This window comes from Amphiura filiformis, chromosome 14 (assembly GCF_039555335.1).
Source record: "Amphiura filiformis chromosome 14, Afil_fr2py, whole genome shotgun sequence".
Taxonomy (NCBI): Eukaryota; Metazoa; Echinodermata; class Ophiuroidea; order Amphilepidida; family Amphiuridae; genus Amphiura; species Amphiura filiformis.
This window is the reverse complement of record NC_092641.1, coordinates 47,970,462-47,996,996: the sequence shown is the minus strand read 5'-3', so window position 1 is coordinate 47,996,996 and position 26,535 is coordinate 47,970,462. Positions and strand designations below refer to the sequence as shown.

General features: G+C 37.8%; 1 protein-coding gene across 1 annotated transcript; it reads left to right on the top strand.

Moving 5' to 3' along the window:
* Positions 1 to 772: 772 nt before the first annotated feature.
* Positions 773 to 25,418, top strand: LOC140169460 (nephrin-like). The gene is made up of 23 exons (XM_072192721.1): positions 773 to 839; positions 2,100 to 2,288; positions 3,130 to 3,252; positions 6,221 to 6,390; positions 7,429 to 7,582; positions 8,391 to 8,506; positions 11,996 to 12,176; positions 12,739 to 12,819; positions 13,212 to 13,427; positions 14,050 to 14,177; positions 15,213 to 15,387; positions 15,812 to 15,949; positions 16,583 to 16,750; positions 17,713 to 17,997; positions 18,915 to 19,190; positions 19,684 to 19,992; positions 20,949 to 21,023; positions 21,708 to 21,920; positions 22,077 to 22,109; positions 23,556 to 23,690; positions 24,035 to 24,074; positions 24,410 to 24,747; positions 25,146 to 25,418. The coding sequence occupies exons 1-23, from the start codon at positions 773 to 775 to the stop codon at positions 25,403 to 25,405; spliced, it is 3,870 nt and encodes a 1,289-aa protein (XP_072048822.1). The 3' UTR covers positions 25,406 to 25,418.
* Positions 25,419 to 26,535: the final 1,117 nt, after the last annotated feature.

The window sequence follows — 26,535 nt, the reverse complement described above, 5'->3', positions numbered from 1 at the left end:
CGGTGTATAACTCGATATTTAAATGTTATCATCCCGGGTTATCATGGTTATATCCTTTTGACCAAAACCGTAAACACATAACACATCGTTTAAAACATTTCTGTGTTTCCTGGGATAAAAGTCATTTTAATGGCGCATAACAGGTGAATCTTATCTGCCATGACGTTCTTCATCGTACTTGATAGTTTTAAATTCAGTGCTAGCGAAACAGATCATTATGTATCAACTTCGTTAATTTCATGAAATGTAACTGACCAAGAAATGTTAATGAAATAATGTCAGCCCTGGAAATTAACTTTCACGGTTCAAAAGATTGAAACTGAAGATGTTAACCCTAAGTAATTAACTTCAATGGTTCAGGTATTTCTATAATTGATATGGAGGTTAGAGTCCATTTGGTCATGGAACTAGATGATCGACAGACATGTGACCGAAGAAACCTGTTATTTGTCTCAGTCTGAATGATCAATGACCTGAAATTGTGGCAAATTGGTGCAAATAAGCGTATCAAATCAATGTGGATGGCCTCTATATCGTAAGGGCATCCAGAGGTGAGACTGAGATGCATGTAGGCCTAATCATGGAGGATGTATAGGGTGTCTCGTTGACAGCATCAATTCGAATCTGTTGTTTAAGTCGATCACGCATGAGAATTTTCAGTTTTAAAACTGAATTCTTTTTTTTTTTGTCAACATTCCCGCAACTTTATTTCAGCCTGTTTTTTTTTTGGTACTTTTTGCCCAATTTCACGCGCATTTTCATTTTTTTTAACATGTTTAAGGAAAGTGCAGTTTTATGCCTGGTCGATGAGATCGAAATAGTTCACTCCCACTTTGGAGGTAACGTGATTTTTTACATTTGATATGTCACCCAAAGACCTTTTTTTTTCAATTTAAATAGCAACTTCATTTGTCACTGATTTTACTTTTTTTTTTGAGATAACAAAGCCATTTGAAGCCATTTAGAACTAGAAATTCAACTTTCGAGGACCCCATGTCATATTCTTAACCAATGCAATGCCCTCCTAATTTAGGTCCAAACGGTCCGTTTCATGTTGTACATTTTGCATTTGAATGCCAACAAGCATGTTCTCACCACCCCCCCCCCCCCAGCTCTCACCCAACGAGCCCATATTTTTCAATGATAACATTCAAAAACGTTTTTTGAAAACTTGCTTGCTGCAAAACATTCTAACATAATATTTTAGAGTTGACAATATCTTTTTGCAAAAAAAACTTTGCTCAAAATATTTTACAAATGAACATTTTCTTGATAAAGTGTAATAAATAGATAAATAAATAAAATTTTGCTAACATTTTTTAAATGTTGTTGAAGTGTTTTGTTAAGGCGTTTTTAAAACACTGCATAGGGATATATCCCGACATTTAAATACATGTATTAAAACATTTTAAAAACGTGTTGACCAAACGGACCCAATAACGTTTTAAAATATTTTGCGTTGTTTAGGGTTTGGCGTATTGCGGTTTCTTCGGTTTCGATTTGCTGCAGATTTGCTGACAATGTTATAGTCTGCCCTCTCTGAGATCTGTCGTTAAATGGTTAAAAAAAAGGAGGGCGTCGTAGCAATTTTATTGCTTAGATTGCCTCAATGTAAACATTACGAGAAAAAAACCCGCACCACATACTTAGCAATGGAAATATTGCACAATGTTACATTTTTAAAACGCATCCCTAAATATAGGTATGCCTACACTCTAAATAAAAGATATGAAACTTACTCATTGTTGAGTAAAAAGGAAACAACAAGGCAATAAAATTGTACTCATTTGGTCGACAAATCCATCGACTCATTTTGTTGTTCTTTTGATCGATATTGAGTTCCATTAACTCATTTTGTTGCTCTGATGCTGTTCCCTTTTCACTCTTTAAACTTTACGGGTTTTTTTCCAGTTTTTTTGTTTGTTTTTTGTTTTTCGTTTTTTGCAGTGTAACTCTCCCAGACCCCTGATTTGATCACATTATTGTTTACAAACGTTTGATATCAATTGTACCAACAACAAAAAAAAAGCAGCCCAAACTGATACAGGTATCAACTTCTTTTATGTAAATTTATGCAAAATAACCATGTTTTTTTACAGTTTTAAGCGATCCCCATTTCACGGTACAACCAGCTAATACGACAGTTATAGCAGGAAACGAAGCCACTCTGAATTGTGCCGTAGCCGGTTTAGCAGAAGGTGCCACGTTTGTTCCTACATGGCTGAAATCAGGCCAAGCACTCACATCAGGGCGGGATGTTGGTGGCCATCCAAGATACTCTATCACAGGTATGGTATTCCACAAGGTATCATTTGGGGACCAATATTATAGATTAACGCTTACCGGTACCGCGGGCATAGTTAAGAGATACATCAGGCAGGATACAGCTTCCATATTATTAGTGCTCCACAGGGAGATGTTCTGGGACCATTAATTTTGTAATTCATTTCCTTATTTTGACAGATTGTTTTTATTTGTATGCGTCACAGAAATTATTTTGTTGATGGTTAAAAATCTAACCGAGATTTTTGATCAATTAGCCAATCCATTTTCCTTCTTGAAAGATAGCGAAATAAAACATTAAATAATTCATATGCTGAGCTGATTTACATCAGTTTGTACATGCTATAGGCCTACTAGTACATAAAACCAAAACAGTACATAATGCTCCCTGAATATGTTGTGTTTATCATGTTATCTATCGAAATGTAAAAGAGTGAAAAACTAACTCCCCAAAAGAGATGATTCACTTATAAAACCACTCAAAAAAGAGTGGAATGTGCTTTTAAACTTTAAAACCACTCAAAAAAGAGTGAAAACCACTCTAATAGAGTGAAAACCATTCTAAAAGAGTGTATTTCAACTCGTTCAAGGAGTTAAATGAAGAACAACACGTTTTTAGAGATGTCCTTCATTTAACTCCTTGTTATCTTGAAAGAGTTAAAATTCACTCTTTTAGAGTGGCTTTCATGCATTTTTGAGTGGTTTTAAAGTTTAAAAACACATTTCACTCTTTTTTGAGTGGTCTTATACATTTAGAGAGTAGGCCTACATGTAAGGCCTAACAGTAAACAAAACAGCGCCCTTTTTTCATGTCTAATGATTAATTAGTTTAATATCCAATTACAGGTGATCCAGCGACAGAGGGTAACTTACATATCCAGGGTGTGTTGCTAAGCGATGATGCTCCGTACCAGTGTAAACTCAATATCTTTGGAAGTAATTCAAACGAAGCGTTTCTCACTGTCCAAGGTAAATAAAGTTAAAACCAGTAGCTACCAGTCAGCTCTTTCTTTGCGTGTTATAGCCATAGGTTTCAACAAGTTTTGAGATATTTTCTCAAAATATCAAGAGCTAACTCACGAATCACTGAACTAATACTAGGCTTATTATATCAGGCGGATTTATCCGCCTGATATACTGTGAAGCTCCTAAATCTTCTTCTTTCTTCTTTAGTAGAACCAAAAATTGCTACTAGTGCCAGACGCTTGAACCAGTTTTGACCAAACTTGGCCACAAGAAGCACTGACCTAAGCTTAATAAAACTTCTACACGGATAGGGGTCAAAGGTCACGTGAAGGTTATTAGGGGTCGTTTTGTGAAAATCTTAAAAATGCTACTCTTCCTTTAAATGACATGCTATGACCACCAATTATGGTCAGCAAGAACCGCTGGCCCAAGCTTCAAATAAGTTGTACCACAGATTGGGGTCATAGTTCATGTAAGGCTTAATAGGGGTCATTTTGTGAAAATATTTGCGTGAAATGTAATGAAGCAGCTATCTTTAGAGGCAGCAATTTGGTAAGTAACTTGTGCTGGGAGACAGCGTGTCTGCTATTTTGATAACAAGCATATTGTTTCCAAGAAAGTGAAGTAAATATTATTAAAAACAGTATCCTAACCACAGAAAGGACCAAACTGGACGTGTCTAAAATCGCCCAGTGGAATAGCCCATTTTGTGGTTAGTTAAATAATCACGGGAAATTATGGTGTCCCATGATGCATTTATGAAAATACACACAAGGTATATGGTAAATGCTATATAGTTGCCTCTGATTGTGCAATAATAGTGAATATTTGTGCGGTGGGGGTTTGGTGGTCAAATGTTATTCCTTCCCATGATGCATTTATGAAAATCTATACATGCACACTAAAGGCTACTAGGTAAATGCTATATAGTTTCTACCAAAATTTTGAAATATGTCCGATTGAGCTAAAACTTAGTACATGTACAAATAATCATTGATAAGGGATCATGAAACATCAACCGAGGTCATCCAAGGTCAAAGGTCAAATGTTAAAGCTGCTCCGATGGGGCTGTAACTCGGGGAAAACAATCCCTCGCACTTGGGGAGTATGAAACGGCAAAGGTCATCTGAGGTCAAAGGTCAGGTCAAACTTAAAGTTGCTCCGATGAGGCTGTAACTAAATGTAAACAATCCGCGGCATTTGGGGAGTATGAAACTGCAAAGGCCATCAGAGGTCAAAGGTCAGGTCAAATTTAGAGTTGCTGTAACTTGGGGAAAATGATCCCTGACCCTTGGGGTGTGTAAAACCACAAAGGTCATCTGAGGTTAAAGGTCAGGTCAAATTTTAAGTTGCTGCGATTGGACTGTAACTCTGGGAAAATGATCCCTGACACTTGGGGAGTATTAAACTGCAAAGGTCATCTGAGGTCAAAGGTCAGGTCAAATTGAAAGTTGCTCCGATCGACCTGTAACTCAGGGAAAACAATGCCTGGCACTTCAGGAGTATGAAACTGCAAAGATCATCTGAGGTCAAAGGTCAGGTCAAATTTTAAATTGTTCCGATCAAGCTGTAACTTGCAAAAAATTAGAAAATGATTCCTGACACTTCAGGAGTATGAAACCATAAAGGTCATCCAAGGTCAAAGTTCAGGACAAATTTGGAGTTGTTCTGATCGGGCTGTAACTTGCGGAAAATGATCCCTGACACCTGGGGAGTAAAGGTCATCCAAGGTCACTGTTCAGGAAAGGTCAAATGTTAAAGTAAGGCCCGATTGGGCTTAAATGCAAATTATCCTTGAGTTGAGAGAGTATGAGTTGTCAACCTGAGTTTACCCACGGTCAAAGGTCAAATGAGGTAAATCAGAAGTCACCGCCTGATATTTGTGGCTTGTGAGCCACAGTAGCTCTAGTTTTATTTGTACTCATTTTAATACATTTTTCATGCTGTTGCCAAATATGGTCATGCAAATGTACAATTCTGACATTTTTTGAATTTTTCAATGTTCGGAGTTCATTATGTGTTGATGACTGATAAGGGTCTTGTTCGTCTTTTTATCAGATAAATATTTTTGGGTTTGATCCATAGCATCAAAGACCTGTTATAAATCTGCTGAAGGGTAATGATTCTCTATAATCTATACGTTAAAATATCCACACTGTAAAATCGGTGTCGTGCAGAAAGACACATCCAGACATGTGTCTAAATAGACACAAATATCGTCTGCACCAGGACTAACCTAACGAATAGAAGTTAGAGTTAGGGTGGAATCCCTTTGATCTTTTCTTTTCCTGCTTATACTCTTGGCAAGGTCCAAAAATTAAACGACAGCCATCTAATATTAAGCTACAGAGAACAAATACGCGCAAATATTAAGCTACATGTATGTACATTACAAAGAATAAGTTGTAAATACCAAAAAGTTGCCTCCGTTGGACTTATCTCCATAGTCAGACTGGGTCTAAAGTTAGACCTGGTCTAACTTGTTCTGTGCATACGGACCTAACGTCACATGCAAGTTTCAATACAATAGTTAACCAATTGCAGTAATTGATAAAAGGATCCTAACTCAATTATGTTTAACACCCGGGGGGTCACTCCCATTGTGGCCTGTACACCATCCGCGATAATAAACGTTTGAAAAGCACCCTAAACAAGGATTTAATCCTTGGTTAAAACGACACCTCAAACAGGGATTTCATCCCTAACATCAAATTTCATACCCTAAATTTCATTTTCGCGTAGCCTATTTAGAAATTGCAATTTTGCTACCCTTTTTTCCAATTTTACATGTTTTTGACACCCTAAACGCGATACGCGAGTATCGTGCCTACCCACGAGAAACGGCCCTTTTTACGCGTTTTCATTATCACGGATGGTGTACAGGCCACAATGGGAGTGACCTCCCCCGGGTTTAACATTACCTTGTTTGAATAACCACTATTCTTCAACTTTCTCCCACAAATTCTCTTAGTACCACCAGAGGTTCCAGTAATCGACAGCCGTCAGAATGGCTCTGCGATTACTATACAACCACCGCAGCCGGTAGTACTCGCATGCCGTGCCAATAACGCCAAGCCAGCTGCGACGATTACTTGGTTGAAAGACGGCCAACCATTGGTTCATGATACGCCAGTTATAGAGGTAACAATTCGCCGTAGAAGTGACGTAATAATCGGATTAACTACCATAGCAATAGATGAATAAATTTTTTTGAGTAGATCGCTATGCACTACACGCAGATTGTACTAAACTAATCCCCTGTGTATGTCAGCAAACATAGACTGTATACAATACCGCTCTTTTCAAAGATACTAATCTTTCAGGTGCGAGTGATCAGCCTTTCTTTGACATCTATGGTTCAATGCACAGGTACCGCGTGAACGTTGTAGTGCAGTGCGATATATTCAAAATTGTATTCATCAATTGCTATGGTAGTTAATCCGATTAATTACGTCACTTCTACAGCGAATATACATAGATACATTAACAGTAGGCCTACGGTATTGTTCGTTGTGAGTTTTACATAGCGACGAATCCGAGATGGTGGCAGTTTATAGTAATCTTTTCATTGTTTAATATTAGTCAGTACAATAAAACCACAACATATTTACGGATGCTTCATCCGGTCCCGTCACCCGGTATCTTTCAAGGCCACAACGCTTCTCCCGGTTTCGTAACTAATACCCCGTTTACATTGGGCAAAAGTCGTAATCGACTTAAGCTGTATTTTGAATTACGACAGCAGATTAATTCGTTTGGTGGGTGTTTACACTACATTGGCTGAATTCCATTCGAAATTCGCATTCACAAATATCGAATTCGTTTGTTACCAGTGGTTACGGCAGATGAATACGAATTCAACAACGTGTTCGTTTACATTAGCGAAAAGTTGTAATTAATGACGACTTATTCGTATTCATTTGAAATGAATGATGATACAAGTCATCATTGGAATTACGACTTTTGAATTACGATTAATTACGACTGTGCCTGTTTACACTTATGATACGAATTAAGTCGATTACGACTTAAGTGAATTCGATTACGACTTTCGCCCAATGTAAACGGGGTATAAGCAACGGGCTTTCGTCAGTATTACATCCACGGTTCACTGTTTTGCTTTTTGCTATGAATTTTCCTACAAACTATACCGGTTTTATTATTATTTTAATGTTCTAGGTGACTCCTGGAGGAAGTGAGAAGCTGTCCAGTGTCTCTAGTACGCTGACTTTGAATCCTGAAAAGGAGGATAACGGGATTGAATACAAATGTATTGTTACACATCCTGCTCTAACGTCACCGTATGAGCTATCCGTATCACTCAATGTGCAATGTGAGTATCTATACTATAAATGATATAGGGACGGACTATTGGATGACGGGAATGAAGATAAAATGTGTAATAGTCAGTCAGTGACACATCCAACTAGATGAAAATCACCGTAGTAATGTGACTAAATGAGAGTGACTAATGTCAATGTTAAGTTTCATGACATGAAATAGGAAACAAAATGCATCAGCAATTATCTTTTCGCAACACCTATAACCAAAATGATATGCCCATTTAAAAGGGCATTTCGTGATCCACAGCCTCATCCCCCCACTTTTCTTTTAAAAAAAAGTTGTGATTTTTGTATCACTGGAAACCTCTGGCTACATAATGTTTATGTACAAACAATTTCTTGCAGATTTATTCGTTTAGCAAAGATAATTATCGTGAAATTTGAATTTAATTACAACACATTGTCTATGGAGCAGTGTAATATACACACAATCATGCATAACTCACAAACGCAAAATCGGAATCAACTGAAATTTTGGGAATAAGCTTTTTTCGTGGATATCTACTGAAAAATGTCATAAAAAGAGGATGCTAGGATCACGAAATACTCCTTTATAACAAAAGAAAAAGTAAGAAGAAAAAGGAAGACGAGCCAAAGTATTACCATGTTTTGGAATACCATTGTTTAAGAAACTATTTTGTTGGTATTGGGTAATTATATTATCATGTATTTCTTTCACTAGTTGATGGAACATATTCAGTGTTCAAACGGCCATTAGGCTGATATACATGGACATAACCCTTTTCTGTATCTCTCACTATAAATTTGTTCTCCCCTTTGGATTCTCGTTTGTCACAGTTGCACCTGGTCCTCCAGCTATTTCTACCAGCGGATTTGTAGAAGGTATGCAAGTTAGAGCGGGAACAGAATTGACACTGACATGTGTATCTACAAGAGGGAACCCACTGGCAGATGTAAGTATAGATGATGGTGGTATGATGATGAGGATAATGATGGTGTTGGTGATGATGGTATTGATAATGATACTAGCAAGGGAACTTTTTGACTCCCTTCTCTGTAACGAAAGGACGGCATCGACCTTTTGGTTTGTTCCCTAATGATAATAGCTGATGATGATGGTAAAGATGATATAATGACCATGTCCATGATGACGATGATAATGACAGAATGATGATGATTACAATAATAGGCGATGATGACGACGATGACGCAACAATGATTAAGAGTGAGACATGAGAATGACGTTGTGGTGAGGTGAACGACGGCGGTGCTAGTGGTTGTGGTGAGGTGAACGACGGTGGAGGTAGGGCATGTGGTTGTCATCACATACTGCAATTACTGTCCGTTTTCCTATACACAATACACAGTGTGCTCTTCCCATTGACGCGTGACCTCTACAAATAGCCTACGTTAGAAGTATGGGGATTTGCCTAGTTAACGTCGCTGTGTGAAAAATAACCGGCCGATATTAAAAGTACTCTTCTAAAATTCTAGAAAATATAGTTTTGTAACATGTCCTAAATTTTTAGCTAATTTAGATGTTTGGAAATATTCGTACTTTGGTGTTTTAGGAAGGATATGTAAACGACAGATAACACCAAAAATATGAAGAAATTATTTCCAAACCGTGTTAAGTCAACAATCATTATGTTGCTCATTTTCAAGAATGTTGGTTAACAAAAAGCAGGCCATTGTCTCATTTCGTGAACAAAGGTCCACATACCATTGTTTCCTTGCGTTTCCTTTATAATCGGTTACCCAACTGAAGCTATAAATACCAGCTCATTGCGATACCGCACATATAAAACAGACACATGTGCACAACCAGAGAAGATCTGATTTAATCAGTTGAGCTGTTTTCAATGAGTGTTATCTTGGTTTAATAGCTTTTAATGGGGTTTTTAAGTCCTGGAAAGGTCGCGGTGAATTCTACTGTAGACATGACTGCATCATGATTGGTTGTGGCGAACGACATCGGCGGCAGTGGTTTGGGTGAGGTGAACGACGGCGGCGGTAGTGGTTGTGGTAAGGTGAACGATGGTGGAGGTAGTGGTTGTGATGAGGTGAATGACGGGAGAGGTAGTGGCTGTGGTGTGATGAACGACGGCGGAGGTAGTGGTTGTGGTGAGGTGAACGATGGCGGCGGTAGTGGTTGTGGTGAGGTGAACGATGGCAGCGGGAGTGGATGTGGTGAGGTGAACGACGGCGGTGGTTGTGGTGAGGTGAACGATAGCGGTGGTTGTGGTGAGGTGATGAACGACGGCGGCGATATAGTGGTTGTGGTAATGATAGTATCCGTAATAATGATTTTTATTTATGTCAATTTGTATCAGAGGCCTATTGAAAGGTCATAGAAAAGTTAAAGGAAGTCTCCGACAATCACAACATTATGCCCTATAGAAAATAATTATCAAGCACGAATCACGTGGTTTTATTTAAAACAAACTCATATTGACCATGAAAAAACGAATAAAAACACCCGGCTCTCAACACATTCAAAATTCCCGCGCCGAAATTGTCTAGTGCAATGACGTCGTCAACGTTATTTGTGCTCAGTTGTCGCCAGCCTTCATTGTATAATGGGACGTCACACACCGACACCGCCTGGCTAATAATTATTTAGTGTAGCAGAGACACTAAAATGAATACATGGGATCGATACACGTGAATTGCTATGCACGATTTTGATATCAGACGAAAATCTTCGGATACCGGGTTTGAAAATGATGAATATCTCCCGTAAATGAATTTTTCTCAAGAAACCAGATGTGGTCTCATACACTTGAAAATACGTGTTGACCAGATATGATGGTCGCTAGAATGCGCTTTGAAAATTGGCCGTGCGCTTTGAACTCAAAATCGGACCAAAACTCTAATTTTATATTGCGTTGGTCCTGTATGGACTACATCGTGTAGTACAGCTGCACTCACTACTAGGCAGTATAAAAGTCGATGACCATTGACTTCAATGGGGTATACAAGCTTATTCACGCACAACCAAGATCAATTACATGGTTATTGTGAGTAGCCTTAGTCATGTCCCTCGACTAATTATTCGTCTCAAAGAGCTTCAAAGGTCTGAACCAAATGGCCAATCGTGGCTGTGGATTCAACCTACCATGGCGATTTCTCCCATGAAGATATAGGGTCGATGACACTGTGCGTCATTACACCAGACAATTTTGGCGCCCGGGGGTTTTGAATATCGCGTGTTGAGAGACGGATGTTTTTATTTGTTTTTATGATCAATATGAGTTTGTGCTTGATAATTATTTTTTCTTACATATAAGGCCGTGTGTTTTGAACTCGCCACCCTTAGCGTTACATCACAAATATTATGAATTTTTACACCAATCAAGTTTCAAATTAGAATATCTACACAACTATCAACCCTAAACTAGCAAAAGTATACATTTTTGAAAAGCTGAAGGCATAAGCAATTCAAATATACACATTTCAACTCATTGTACAGGGTGACCTTGAAGTTATACAGGGTGGAATAAAAAAATTCCAAATAAAAAATGGGTCACTTAATGCATTGCTTATTACTAACGTGCAGTTATAAACTGAAAGTAAACAACATTGATTTGGTTAGAGGTTAGGGGGATCCTACTGACTGGGGAAGAAAAAAATCACAGCTGTTTGGTAATCTCAGAATACAGGGTGTCCCAAAATATGTTCAAATTTTTTTACATTTCAACATATTTTGAACTAAAACATTTTACCCCTAACCCATACAGAAAAAGTAAGTCCATATTTAGATTCCTCATCAAATTTCCTCTCAGAAAATGTATACTTTGACTATGATAGGATAAGTAATTAAATATTTACAGCAACTTTTAGATTTTGAAGACATCCGCATTGCTTACTACAGTGTTTAATATGAAAACGGGTAGTTTTGTGCGTAAAAGTTTGTATTTTATAGACTAAACCAATCATAAAGAGTTCAAAATGATTAAAAACAATTAGCATAATTAATAACCTTTCACAAGAGCTCTTAACCATGCCTGTAGCCCATATGGATGCAAAGATATGATCAGTTGATTCAACGTGCACACACAAAATCTATATTTCTCATAGACTTTGTACATACCGCCACCGCCACAACCGCCACCGCCACAACAACCACCTCGGCCATTCTGAACTCAAAAAATTATAACTCCACTATCTTAGCTGATAAACAAGTCTCCTTTGGAAGTCCGTTAGGTCACTCATTTAGCTACAAAATGACACCAAACACACTACAATACCTTTTGTTTAAGCAGAGATATAACAATTTGAACGAGTCTCGATTTGGAAAAGCGTAACAAAACCACCATTTTTGGGTGGCGAGTTCAAAACGCGTGGCCATAAGGCATAATGTTGTGATTGTCGAAGATTTACTTTAAAAAATGAGAGTCGATGATCAGTGAATCCCATTTAATTTGTTTTCTATAATATAGGTGTATTGGTGGAAGGACGATGTGCGATTAGATTTTTCTTACATCACCGATAGAATCAGGTCAATTAATGAAATCCGCCCTGTAGCCGATAGAAGTGATGACGGTGCAAGGTACACGTGTAAAGCTACTAATGTCGTGCAAACGGAGCCACTTACGGCATTTGTTGACCTGCGAGTCGTGTGTAAGTCAATTATTTGAAAAGGACGCCCCGATGTTTGATCGACACTCCACTTGTTCGACACGGTTAACCCTACTGACCTAACCCGATCGAAAGACACAAGTATACCTTGTCTTTGTTGTTAATTGCATATAGGCTTAGTACAAGCGGAATATCGAACAAACGTTAGACGGCCAATCGTTCGAAAACAGCTACTGTATTTTGTTTTTAATAATCAACATGATTGATGACATGTTGCCTCCATGACGCTTATTTTACAATCCTTAAGTATACTGTACCATCGTATAAAAAGAGTAAGAAATCTCTCTGATACTCTGATACGTTGGTGATTTTGCTGTCAACGGTGGCCATCCCACATAATTTATGCGAGATTTGTAATGGCGTTCCTCAAGGTATCATTTGGGGTCCATTTATCATCAGTTTGTTTACCTAAATACCAATATATAGCCCTAAGTCTCGTTTTGACTGATTAAACGCTGTAGCAAAAATACCGCATTATACGTTTTACGCACATCTTATACATGCTTAGAGATTTTGATATCATGTCTTTTTGCATCAATTGCAGATCCACCGGCATTCGTTAATATTACTGGCCATGAAGAAATGGTTAAAAAAGGAGACATCGTCACATTGACATGCAAAACAGGTACGTACGTCATGGTTATTTGTGCTCATTTTTCGTCAGCCTTCACTGTATTATTGGGACGTCATTGCTCTAGACAATTTCGGCGCGGGAATTTGGAATATCGCGTGTTGAAAGCCAGCTGTTTTTATTCGTTTTTATGGTCAATATGAGTGTGTTTAAAATAAAACCATATGATTCGATAATGTTGTGATTGCCGTACACTTCCTTTTAGTATTTTATATTGTCGTTTGGATAGTCAAATGTAATTAGGAAACTGCTGGGTAGGTTGGGTAACAAGTCATTTAATAGGGCCTGCATTTACTACGTATCGAGCTCATTTTGTTAGAGGTAACACAATTATCAGATTATGGACAATCATGATAATCTCTATAGTATAATGCTTTCATTTCCAGCACCAAGTAATCCACAAGCGTCCATTTTGTGGACTGGAGGCGGTAATAACGCCATACAATCAGACCCAACTGTGATCGAAGATCCTGATGGCGGCTATATCACAACAGCAACTCTTACACTGAATATGACTGGAACGGCAGACAGGATGGATATATTGTGTCAAGCATCAAATGGCAACGAGATAGCGTCGACGACAGCGATTGTTAATGTTATGTGTATGTAAACGAGAGTAAATCTATGAGTATTTTTAATGGAAATCCTGCATTTTAAAATTCCGTATTTATAGTTGTATCGCTCTTTTCAGCCAAATCGATGCAATAACTCATTTAGTCAAATAATGTATGAAACCTACCCCCTGTAACCAGACTGTCAACATTTGATAACATCTGATAATGACATAAGCTTAAGTTACTTCATTGGAACCACATGACGGCACAAGGCCTGCTAACTTACCCATGTACTACCTCTTACCGGATAACAACCTCTATGTGGTCACGTCTATGTTAGATGAAAGACATAAAAGGTGGGGCTCAAGTTATGACGTGAAAATGTAATATTTTTTAAAGGCAGAGTAATGCAATGCGCAAATTATAGAACAAACATCAGTTTAATGTAGGTAATGTTGTTACGTTTCAACCAAAAGTATCCTGATGATTTCTGAGGTATTAATAATATGTATGAATCAAAGCAAAACTTATCCAATTAGTTTTAAAAATCCAATGGATCCGATTCGATTTTTAAATAATATTATGTGGCTATCATGTATGTGAAATAAATTGTAAATCATCACTTTATTATATACACTTAATGAGTGACAAGTTGGTCATCTCTTTACAGATCCGCCAGAACCGCCTCAGATTAGTGCCGCTGTAGAGGGCTTACGATCTGGGAGATCTTTAAGACTTAGCTGCTCTGCATTCCATGGTAATCCACTTGCGGATCTCGCTTGGTATAAAAACGATGAGGTAATTATGAAGTTGATATCGCTTCAGTGCATGTTTCGCCCTGTTTTCTTCTTACAGCTGAAATGTCATGAGTTCATTACATTCCCTGAGTACACTAATGAAGGTAATTATGAACTTGATATCACTTTAGTGCATCTTTCGCCCAGTTTTCTTCTCACAGCTGAAATGTCATGTGTTCATTACATTCCATGAGTTCACTAATGTGATATGTACTCCGCACGAAATACTCGTGCGATGCTCTCCTTTCGTGTCCATTCACCTGTCGAACCCCCACCGCGGCCAGTGTGTTGCGTCCTTGGGCAAGACGGCTTAATTCCCAATTGCTTCACTCCACCCAGGTGTAAAATGGGGAGCTGCTGGGGTAATCACAATCTAAGTCAGCTGAGAGTACCTGCGCATCAGTTGCGGACTTGTGGAAGCGGAAATGATTCTGATATATCCTAATGGCAGCGGAATAATGGTTGAAGTGTGCTGGTACTTAGGTGTAGCGCACGTTAAATCACCGACATTTATTTTTTTTATTTTAGAAACGAGCTTGCACACATAAAATAGGGAAAGGTTTGAGCATAGAGCACGCTCCGGAATCATGTGTAAAAGGTACGGAGCGTGAAACTGTCTGATTTACATAACAAGGAACAACTTTTTGGAGCTACGACTCGTAACAACCCTTTTGAGCAAGTCAATTTCTATCTGCTTTCTGCGAGCACAGACCCTTAAATTGGAAGTACATCTAGATAATTATATTTTTCCTCAACAATCAACTCAACTGAACATTTGTAATCCTGATCGTTCCCAATCTACTAATCCTATAATAATTATAACCATAATGCTGTAGACATGACCAAGAAAGTGGGTCTGAGAGAATGAAGATGATTATTACAACATTATGGAAGAGTTTACAGAGCGACACGCAAAAATGACGGAGTCCGCCTTGTCTAACTTCTTTGATTAGAGCGTAAAATGCCTATGTGAACGCATTGAATAATAAGCGACTTGATTGAATATATTTATGTTGCTTGTTTGTTTCTTCTTCAGCCAGTAGTAGCATCACCTACTGCCATGGGTCCAACTATAAAGAGTGGCAGTAGAGCATCACGAGACTTATTGATTCTCGTTGACAAGACTGACAATGGTGCCAATTATTCGTGCAATGCTACAAATGCTGCTACCGTAGAACCACTACAAGATGTATTAACTCTTAGCGTTCATTGTGAGTATATCGTCTACATTGTTGAATGACGTATCTAGTGGAATATGTACATATGTTGTCGACTTAGAGTACTATCATGTTGATAAGCGATATATTTTGTGGTTATGTGTAAATGTATCATCGACGTATCGTAGCCAATGTTCTCGTTGACAAGACTGACAATGGTGCCAATTATTCATGCAATGCTACAAATGCTGCTACCGTAGAACCACTACAAGTAACTCTTAGCGTTCTTTGCGAGTATATCGTCTACGTACAGTAACCCGCAACGTCATGTTGAATGACGTATCTAGTGGAATATGTATATATGTTGTCGATGTAGAGTATTATCATGTTGATAAGCGATATATTTTGTCTTTATGTGTAAATGTATCATCGACGTATCGTAGCCAATGTTATCATGTTGACCATTTCTTTGTTTCAGTCCCACCTGATTCCATTGCGGTCACGGCAGAACCAGCAGCAGCAAAAGAAGGCAATAATGTAACGGTGACATGCGAGACTAAGAGCAGTAATCCAGCGTCCGATGTATCCTGGTGGAGAGATGGTGTTGCTATCACAGGTGTGCTCTTATTTATGTGAATGTATCGTTAACGTACAGTAGCCATTTATATAATTTTGATACTGTATTAATTTTGATACTATATTTAATTTTGATACTGTATTTAATTTTGATACTGTATTAATTTTGATACTATAATTATTTAATTTTGATACTGTATTTGATTTTGATACTGTATTTAATTTTGATACTGTATTTAATTTTGATACTGTATTTAATTTTGATACTGTATTTAATTTTGATACTGTATTTAATTTTGATATCGTATTTAATTTTGATACTGGATTTTATTTATTTAATTTTGATACACTCATTCTTTGGAGAAACACACTTGTCCTTAATGACTTTAGTATTAATAATAGAATCATGGATGGAAGTCTCATAGTCAGGCTTAAAACACATATTAAAGTATACTGGCCTGTACCGGAATCAAGCTGGTCTATATAGAAACACAAGAAAAACCAGGTTAGAGATAAAATTATATGACAGTAAAAGTGGTCTCTTCAATTTTTATTTCAATTCATTAAATTGAATTAAAAAATTCATTAAATTGAATTGAATTAAAAAAAATCATTAAACTGAATTGAATTAAACAATAGGAGAATAAAACCAAACTGTTTTAATTTCGTTCAGGTGGAGAGCCAAACATCACGGATGGAGAATATGGAGGATTAATTACTCGCAGTGAGCTAACAGTAATATCAGTAAGCGCTAGTGACAATGGGGCTGTATTCAAGTGTCGTGCATCCAATGAAATCCTGACAGAGAGTACAAATGATGCTGTCACCCTAGATATCAAGTGTAAGTACATTCGTATATAGGACGAAATATGTAGGATAGATTCTTCCGTATGTTCTGGCATTAGTTCCAGGAAAATATCACTTCACCATGTTAACAGAGCTCGAGAGAGACTATTTGAGACCGGACATCACGAATGAGCCGTGAATTCCTCCTCCGGTCAATTTTGTTTCATTTCGTGTTTAGAAAATATATATCAAAAGCTTTAAAATGGTATATCATTTGACTTCAAACGATATCAAGAAGCGGAGTTATGGACTTTGTTGAACTTAATTTGCTCCTTCAACAAAATGGTACCTTTTTCGTTTCTACATGTGTCTCTTTTTCCACATTTCTGGTAATAAATACCAAACAGTCATAATTGGCGGTCATTTCAAATAATCCCCAAGTCAACGAGGTTCATGAATGTCCTCTCATTGTTAATTGTTGGTTATTCCATCCAAGACAATACAATGTTTTGTAACCCACCACTTGAACAGGATTTAGCGTATAGCCAAAGCAAACAAAGACTAGAGCTTGTTAAGGATTCTATATAAATAGGTATAGAAGACTATTATTCTCTTCAGCAATAGGATTATCAATTAGTTTAAACGGTGTTTGACTCGCACTATCAAATGAGAATCATGTCTCACCAAATTGAGGTACCTATGAATACGACCTTCAAGCACATTTTACAATGTAACTCAGAATACAATTTGCCGACTTTACGGCTCATTCGTAGTTTACGGCCACATCAGGAATTTCAAGGACATTAGGCTGTTATTACTATAATTTATATCAAGTCGTAGTGCAAAAACTTCGTGTCAAACCCTAAGATTCCTTTCCATGTTTATAACACATTAGGGCTTTGACTTCGGGATTTCCCTTACGCATTAGGGTTTTGTTTGGACACTTCACCAAGTAACTAGATTTGCAAAAAGTAAATTTTGAATATTTTTTTACATTTTTGAACACATGCCTTACAGATAAGCCAAAGATATCGACTGCGTCAGGTTCTACCATTGACACTGGTGAAGATTTTACTACCCACACCTTGCAATGTGCTGCTGAAGGCAACCCCGAGACATTGACACACACGTGGCATTTGAACGACGCCGCCATTGATGTAGCGTCCAATCCGAGGCTTACTATCAATGATAACGGTGCATTGGTGTTACAGAACCTGACACGTAGTGACGGTGGCAAGTATATGTGTCTCGTTAGCAATGAAGAAGGGAACAGTAATATCACAGCAACTATCAACGTCAATTGTAAGTACACTCACTATGGACCACAATGGCTTCATCCCAATGGCATAGTTCAATAACCACAATTAAACAATCATAGTGCAAAATTTGACCTCAAGTTGCAGAGTATGAGGTTTTTGTACCCAACGTTTCAAAGGTCATTCAATGAATGTACAAATGTATTGGGGTTAAAGAACTGTGCACTAATAGATGAGAATGTTTTGGATCCTAGTGACTACCATGTTCCTATCACGGCCGCCTGCAGAAGTACACCGTCGCCTAGGTACTTGCCTGGTACAGTACAGTACCAGAGGACTAGTACCAGTGCAGTACCACTGTTGGTGGGTCCTGCGCAGTAGCAGCATTGGTATTGTGTAGGTACTTTATGTGTACCAGTCAGGTAGGTACCTTGACGATGGTGTACCTGTGCAGGCGGTCCAAATAGAAATCTTGCAGTGTTTGTCGGCACAAGTCTTTTCTTTAAAATACAATATTGGAATTCTGTTGAAAACTGAAAGTAAATTGGTCAGTGATAACCAACTCACTGCTGAAAGTATTAATTTGATACATCGGTATGACCCAGGTGTACCCACATTCGCACGTATACAATGTTGCTATATATTACAAAATACCGAATAACTATTTAATATAAACCGTCCCAATCTAATACGTGAAGTGCTGTAGGCGATTCGCTGAGCGCGAGAGGCGATTCGCCGAACGCGAGAAGCGATCAAAGCAAAAAACGGGTTTTTTTTCCTGTAAAAAATGGCAACGTTGTTGTTTGTTGACGGAAAAAAATATCACTCAGACGGTTTGTGCTGTTAAGACCAGTGATAATATTGGTTATACCATCGGGTTATAGGGCCTATTAAACAAAATCTTATTATTATTCATCTGGCTCGTATTCATTGTTATCCCGGATTGTTATTAATATTTTCTAGATGCGCCAACCATATCAACCACTGCAACTATAACCGTTACACTCTACGCCGTCGGCGAGATTGTATGCGAAGCCGACGCTCACCCGAAGCCAGATAATTTCCTCACATGGACCAGGCAAGGGTTTGATCTCTCGGGTTTCGAACACGAGTATACAGAAGGCAAGAAGATTATGCGGATACTGAATGTTAGTTTAGCTGACGCGGGATTATATACCTGCAATGCTAACAACGGAATCGAACCATCGGCCAAGAAGGACGTACAAATAATAGTACAATGTTAGTATACTTTGATCAGCTCGTAGTCGGCAGGAATTTTTAAGCTTTTACCACTACGCCGAAAAGTAGATCCACGTTAAGAGTGATATAGTTGACCTATCTGGTCTGTATTGTGCGTGTTAAATAAATGAAACGAAGTATAGGTCTTCAATTAATATTGTGTGATGCTTCTGACGAGATGTCACAAGGCAATTCTCAAAATGAAATATATTGATATTAATCCGCGATGTTATAAGGCCCGCCGATTACGAGCTGATCAAACTGTATGGTATTTACATAATATATTTTTAGAATTTTGTCATCTGGTGATAGGAATTTTATCATGTTCATATTTTTGTGGGCAGTATAATTTTAGAAAGTAATACAATAGAGGACCGTTTGTGCTTTCAAACGTAACAAATAGCTGTTGATAATGAGCAATCTTTGATCTAACTTAGCATGAAAACGACCTTTTTAATATGATTATAATTATGAAACATATTTTCCCTTTCAGTTAAGCCCCAAATAGACCAGAGTATGCCTTCAAAGGTAGCACAAACTGCGGGCCAAACAGCTATATTGCGGTGCGCCGCAGAAGGATCCCCAAACGTAATATTCACGTGGCAAAAAGATGGCGGCCCAGTCAACATGACCTCTGACCGATATGCCGAGGACACGTGGAAGGATGTAAAGTACAGCAATAGATATGAGAGTAGATTGATCATCAGTCATGTGAATGAAAATTTTGATTATGGAATGTATGAGTGTAAAGCCCACAATGCATTGGGAGAAGGTTTATTTATCGTCCAACTTGAGAAAACAAGTAAGTACCTTTAAAAAAGGAATTTTGATTCAGTTAACCTGAACACCTGTTCGCGTACCAGTGATTTACTTTAATCTTGTGTTGTAAAATCTTAAAGTACTCGCCTGTCTGTCTGTATAGATTAGTGTGGGTAACTCAAAACCGGCTGCCCGACATCGGGCCGCCGGTAAATCGTTGTAATCGCAAGGATCGGTTGTAACTTCGACCTAACCGGCCCGGCTGGCAAGTGGCCCAGCCCTAGTTTTCAGACGTTCTGTTATCATGTTGGTGATTATCACTCTCAAATCATACTTTAAGCCCAAAAAAATTGTTGTGTTGCCCTCAACCGTCCGACCCTAAATCCTGAAAAATCAGGGTCGCATTTTGTTTTAATGATGATTTTTACAGATTTGTTCAAAAAAATCAATGTTTTTCACTTAAAATTAATATTTTATTGAAAGACTAGTCTTTAATAATTGATGTCTAGCAGGTATCCAGAAGTCAAAATTTTCCCCTAATTGAAGAAGCATTATTTAAAATTTTAGGGGATTTTAAAAAACTGAAGGTTTAAAAAAAAAAAAAAGAAATCCGACCGTCCGACCCAACTTTCCCATTTTCCCACTTGAGGGCAACACAACAATTTTTTTTTTGGGCCTAAATTGTTGGAAACGTGATAAGTTTATACAGTAGTGCCAAGAACCAATCAGATTGTATGATAAGAGTTTCATACACCAATTGAATAAGAACACAAAATATGCCACATACATTAACATTTCTTGAAATAGTTATAATAAATCTAACTTTAAATCAATTGTATTAAATGCTTATACTATTATCAATTGTAACAGTAAAACTACACTTTGAATCAACAACATATTAAGTTTTAAAAATAAATAAAAGTGCATGTCTGATTATTTACCATAACTTTAACCATGTCTGATTATTTACCATATCTTATTGAATTTTCTTGTTTGAAGGTGCCCCAGATGCCCCCTCCGAACCGACTGTTGTAAGAAAGACACATGACTCCATAACACTGAGCTGGAAAGCGGGTAATTATAGATTAAATTACAAAATAACTGTTTATAATTCTGCAGACAACAAACCATGATGAATTGTGTGTGTCTGGTGTACTCTGGAGGATGGAATAAACAACCTCCAATTGTTAGTATCAGGTGATAGTAAAACCATGGATGCAAATGCATACTGATGTGTGGTTTTAGGAAATTTAAAAATGTTCTCGCAAATCTAATCACAGGTGAATTGATTCTCAAAGTCACTGAATGTGAACCGATGGGATTACTACGACTCAGATTCCATTGATGAGAAGCCTAGCAGCAGAGTTTTGTTTGAGAAATTAACTTGAGCCTGGTTCCGTCAGGATCCAAGTATATGTCCGCCCAGAATGATTGGTTAAAGAGAAAGCCCCGCCAGAGCCATTCTCCTGGGGTGAACTAAAACTGACTGGTTATCAAATTAATCAGTGACAAGGTTATCTCTGAATTTAACAGGTGGCAGGTGCTAATTGATGTTTTTATGTTATTGCACCAATTAGCACCTGTCAAATTCAGAGACAAGCTTGTCATTGATTAATTTGATAACCAGGCATATTTGCTTCACCCCAGAAGTACTGCTCAGGCGGGGCTTCCTCTTTAAACATGTTGTAGATGAACTAAAATGCTGATGCTGGGACTGTTAGAAAATGCTAACCTTACCATTTTATTTTGTTGTATCAGGTTTTGACGGTGGATTAGACCAAACTTTCACCGTCCGTTTTAGCAGAAAAGACAGCGTACAATACCAGTACGTCGATGTCAACCCACCTAATGCTACAATATTCACCATTACCAATCTGAGTCCTGGTACGGAGTATGAGGTGACAGTGAGAGGCAAAAATATTCTGGGACCTGGCCCGTTCTATGCGGGCATTATAAATGCAGTCACTGAGGGTAAGAAGAGATGTCTGTCGCTGTCCTATTATTTCGTCCTGTCGCTGGGTTCGGGTTTGGTTTGTTTGAATTTCTGTAGCTTATTACTCCTTCAGTATTTGCTTTATAAATATATTTTTCTTGAAGTAATTTGTTTCATCTATATTACTGTTACAGTTGAGCCAACATTGCCGCCAGGACCGCCTAAAGGTTAGTAACCACCATCTGTGGTAATAATGGTTGCTCTGTCTCATTGCTGAAGTATCAGCTTTCGAAAAGATCGATTTGGTGTTGAACAACTTACGTTTGTGACGAAAACACTTCATAATTATTCTAGTTACAGTATGTCAAGACACACTAATCATGCTAATATAAACGATTTACAAAAGTGTTTGAATAGAGGTTGAAAGTTATGTAACGGTAACATTATTTTGTGACGTTACTTTCCACTTATTCTTTCGCACAATTTAACAAAGAATATTCACTTTAACTCAACATTTTTAAAAGGTGTCTTATTAACGTGTTAGTGTCTTCAATGCCAGTCTGCTAAACTCGCTACCTCTAGTTATATGCCAAAATGGCTTACATATTTAAATACGCGACTCTTCCTGGCATCTTATACCAAATCGTACACACTGGTATTTCCTATTGAGGATCTAAGTAGAGCGGGATTGATTCCAATTAATGACAAGACATACATTATTAATGGGATTTCTACAGCGCACATCCAAAAACTTCATTTACTGTGTCAAAAATATGGTTCATGGAACAAAAAAGAAAATTATTCATATTTATAATGATAAATATTTGCTATAGGGGACCTATATACCAAAGCTAAAAGAAAAAAAAGAAAAAATTGATATATTGCACATTGTGAACCATACTAAATATTATAAATACTATACTATGGACCACAATGGCCTCATCTCAATGACGAAGTTCAATAACCACAATTAAACAATCATAGTACAAAATTTGACTTCAAGTTGCAGAGTATGAGTACCCAAATTGTCAAAGGTCATTTAATGAATGTACAAATGTATTGGGGTCAAAGAATTGTGCCCTGATTGATGAATATGTTGTGGATCCTAGTGCTATAGTAGATGTGTAACAACAATCACAAGACTTCCTATTTGCAGAACTGTGGTAGCTTGCGACATGTATCTACAGATCTTCTTCAGTAGGCTCACAGGCTACCTAATGAAGAGTTCAATTAAGGTTATTAATTATTTTAAACTGTTGTGATTTGGTAGTTCACAGCATCTTACGAATGGTAGTGAGCTTTGACAAAAACTGCATTGCTCAATTCATAGCGAGCGTGTAGAAGAATTAAAGTATCACAGATATACTTTTATAGGTGCTGCGGTTCTTGAGTTACGTTGTAAAGAGGGCTGAAACAACAACACTTTTGTAAAACGTACATAACTCATTAACAACAATAAATTAAGCAAGTTTGCAAAGTATACGATTTGTAGAAGTAAAATCAATTTTTAGGTTGGCTCGACCAACAATACCTCGTCCACCCTTAACTTGCCGCTTGACTACCAGGGATCGCCATCCCAGACAATGCTATGATGGTGCTCCTTAGTGATGTAGTTTTCCGTCCGCGGAATATACCGAACATTGTGATCTCATAACAAATTTGTTTTGTTACAGGTATATTGGTAGGTGACTTACCGTTGTATCTGTTCTTGCTGGTGGTATTTCTTCTCCTCCTATCCTGTGTGTTTCTCAATATTTTCCTGTGCTGCTGTTTGGTGAAGAAACGAAGAGCAAAGAAAGAATTGGCGGGTAAGTTTAAATTTGTAAACTATAGGTATGAGCGCTATCATTCACTGCATATATACTATAATAAATAACGACTCGCTCTAAGTACACAAATAGCAACCCACTCCATCCCTCCGCAATAACCCCACCCACCCACATACCGAATCCTATGTTTGACATTACAATGATGACCTAAAATACAGGATGCCAAGTGATGCTGTTTTTCCGTCACCCGCGTTACCATTGTATACTAAATTTCTAAGCAAAGTTTATTGTTTCTTTGATACTTTATCAGAATGACCTCAACAAATCGTATGATTGACTAATCTTTGTTTTCCTCTCCTCTCTCTCCCTCTCTCATTTAACAGATAAATCTGGAGTTAAGCTGGAAAAAGTGCGACGTGGAAGGTACTGTTACAGTGTTAGTTTAATATCGAGTTGTTACCTTAGGTCACGCCATTAATTGATTACTTGGATTGACTTCGTCCCCGATCTTTATTTTTTAAATAGAAGAACATATTAAGTACCAGAGGGAAAATGATTGTTTGTGCCGCACAAAAACTCGATCGGCGGTTTTTCATCCCTTAGCCACATTTTAAAGCAGATACGTGAGAGTAAAATCACATTTTTAGATATGATTGTGCTATATTTCTAAAACGTGATCCCGGAATTAATGATTTTAGTACCAAATCGATTGATAATTAAATATTTATAATGATTTTACCTTTTTTGAAATATTGCAGTCAAGATAGCGCTCCGACGGAAAGTCACTCAATGGACTCGCTGTCCAAAGCTGACTCCGAGAGAGACCGCGGATATTCCACCGAGGATGACTACGATTACGACGATCGTCGCTATTCCGATGCTCGTCGCTACTCCGGTGCTAATCGCGATTACGATGATCGACGATATCGTGATGATTATAGTGATCGGGATTACAGCGTAAGCGATAGATTTGACGAGGATCATCGACCAATTGTGCGTGACCGTGGCTCAGAAAGGATGTACCGTGAGGCTGAGCCGGGATTCTATAACACTGGATATAGACCACCATCGTACGCTCCTAGCTGGGATTCATATGGTAAGACCAATAATGATAGCCAATAATAGCATTTATATTTCCACAGGTCTTCCGGTTCTTGAGTTAAGGATAAAAATATACCAAAAAAATCACGCACACGAGTAAAAAAATGACACCTTTGTAATGTAAGCCTTTGGATCTCCTTTATTTTTATTTTTTGTGTGTCAGCTTTATCTGTCTCAATATGTAAACACGGCAAGGTAATGCTCCTCTCCTGCGGGCTTCAAGTGAGATAAAATGAGCCGTGTGAAAATACACATGGTTAGATGCATTAGTGGAGGTATCAATTGTGTCATTATAGTTGCCGACATATTCAGTAATCGCGCGCACCGTTAGAAAAATACCAGTTTCACCATTCAGTAATCATACAATTTATGTTCTTGAATGTATCCTTCCAGGTGCTCCTCCCAGTATAAGTGCTATGACGGCAGACTCCAGAGTAAGTGAAGAACAGGATGAACGCGACTACATTGAGAGACTACGACGTAAACAACAAGAGGACAGGAGTGCAAATCGTGTTGGGGCCTTGTCTGGTCATCGAGGCTCAGCTACACCTAGCCCAGTACCTAGTAGTCTTGGAAATTTTGTGCAGTTATCTAAAAGTGGTAGAGCCACTGTCCCAAGTATTGCTGGTAGTGAAGATGGGTTCCTGGTTTAGAATCTGAAGTCCCCGCAAAAAAAAAAAATAGATTCGGAATTATACAAGAAAGTCCGCGTTACATGAAAGTGTAGATGAGTCGACTTCTGACGTCAATGCCTGGCAGTATATGCCCATGCATCATCTCAATTTCCATTGTTTTTTGCCTGACAGTATGCGCGCGCATCATATTTTGTTCAGGGCTCGTGTTTTTAAAACTCCCGCCACATCACAATAAGACTATTGAACAGTGCAGTGGTTGTATATGGTTCACTCAAGCATAAAGATATACCAGTCCCTTGCCTTTGTTGATAAACATTAAGGTCAACTCATCTATAGGCATAGTCAAATGTAATTGGCAATTGATTTTTATTTTCCTAATGAGCTCACGCCTCAAGTTTCCAAATTTGTCAAAATTGGCATTATTTTCCATTAACTTTACGATTTATGGATATCGACAAGTAGATGGAGTATTTGTGCAGTCTATCATCAATAGTGGTATGGCATTTAGAAAATTATAGCACTGTTTCATCATGGTTGTGGCTCCCAAGAACATTTTGACAAGGTCCTGAGGTAAATGATATTTTATCACTAACATGAGCGCTAAGGATGGATCTACGATTAGCTTTGGGCGTAAACGCGTGCGTTTTGTTTTTGTTTTGTTTTTTGCGACGGATAACAAATCTTAGGGGCGGTGGTACACCCTCCCCCTTCGTAGTTCTATGGGTAAGCAGTACTTTCAGTAGTCTACTGCACCCATTGATATTTAATACAATACTTGAATTTCTCATGATAATGTATCAATAAGGACTAAAAACAACTTTTCGAGAAAATATAAAGTCGAGTTGTGTAAATCAGACATGGATTATATTTTGTACTTGATGTGAAATTTTTGTGGTATGATAAATAGATTTTATCTTTATATAACTTAAAAATAAAGACATACGACATGAAAAAGAAATACTAATCTATTTTTATGGAAATGTTACAATATGGCTTTAAGGGGGAACTACCCCCTGCCCAATTTTGTGCATATTTTTGCATTTTTCTCAAAAATTATAGCGCATTGGGGACAAGTAAGATATGTATATTATAGGGGCAAGGACTACAACTACTGCGCTGGAAATTTTATTTCAGCACAGACAACAGTT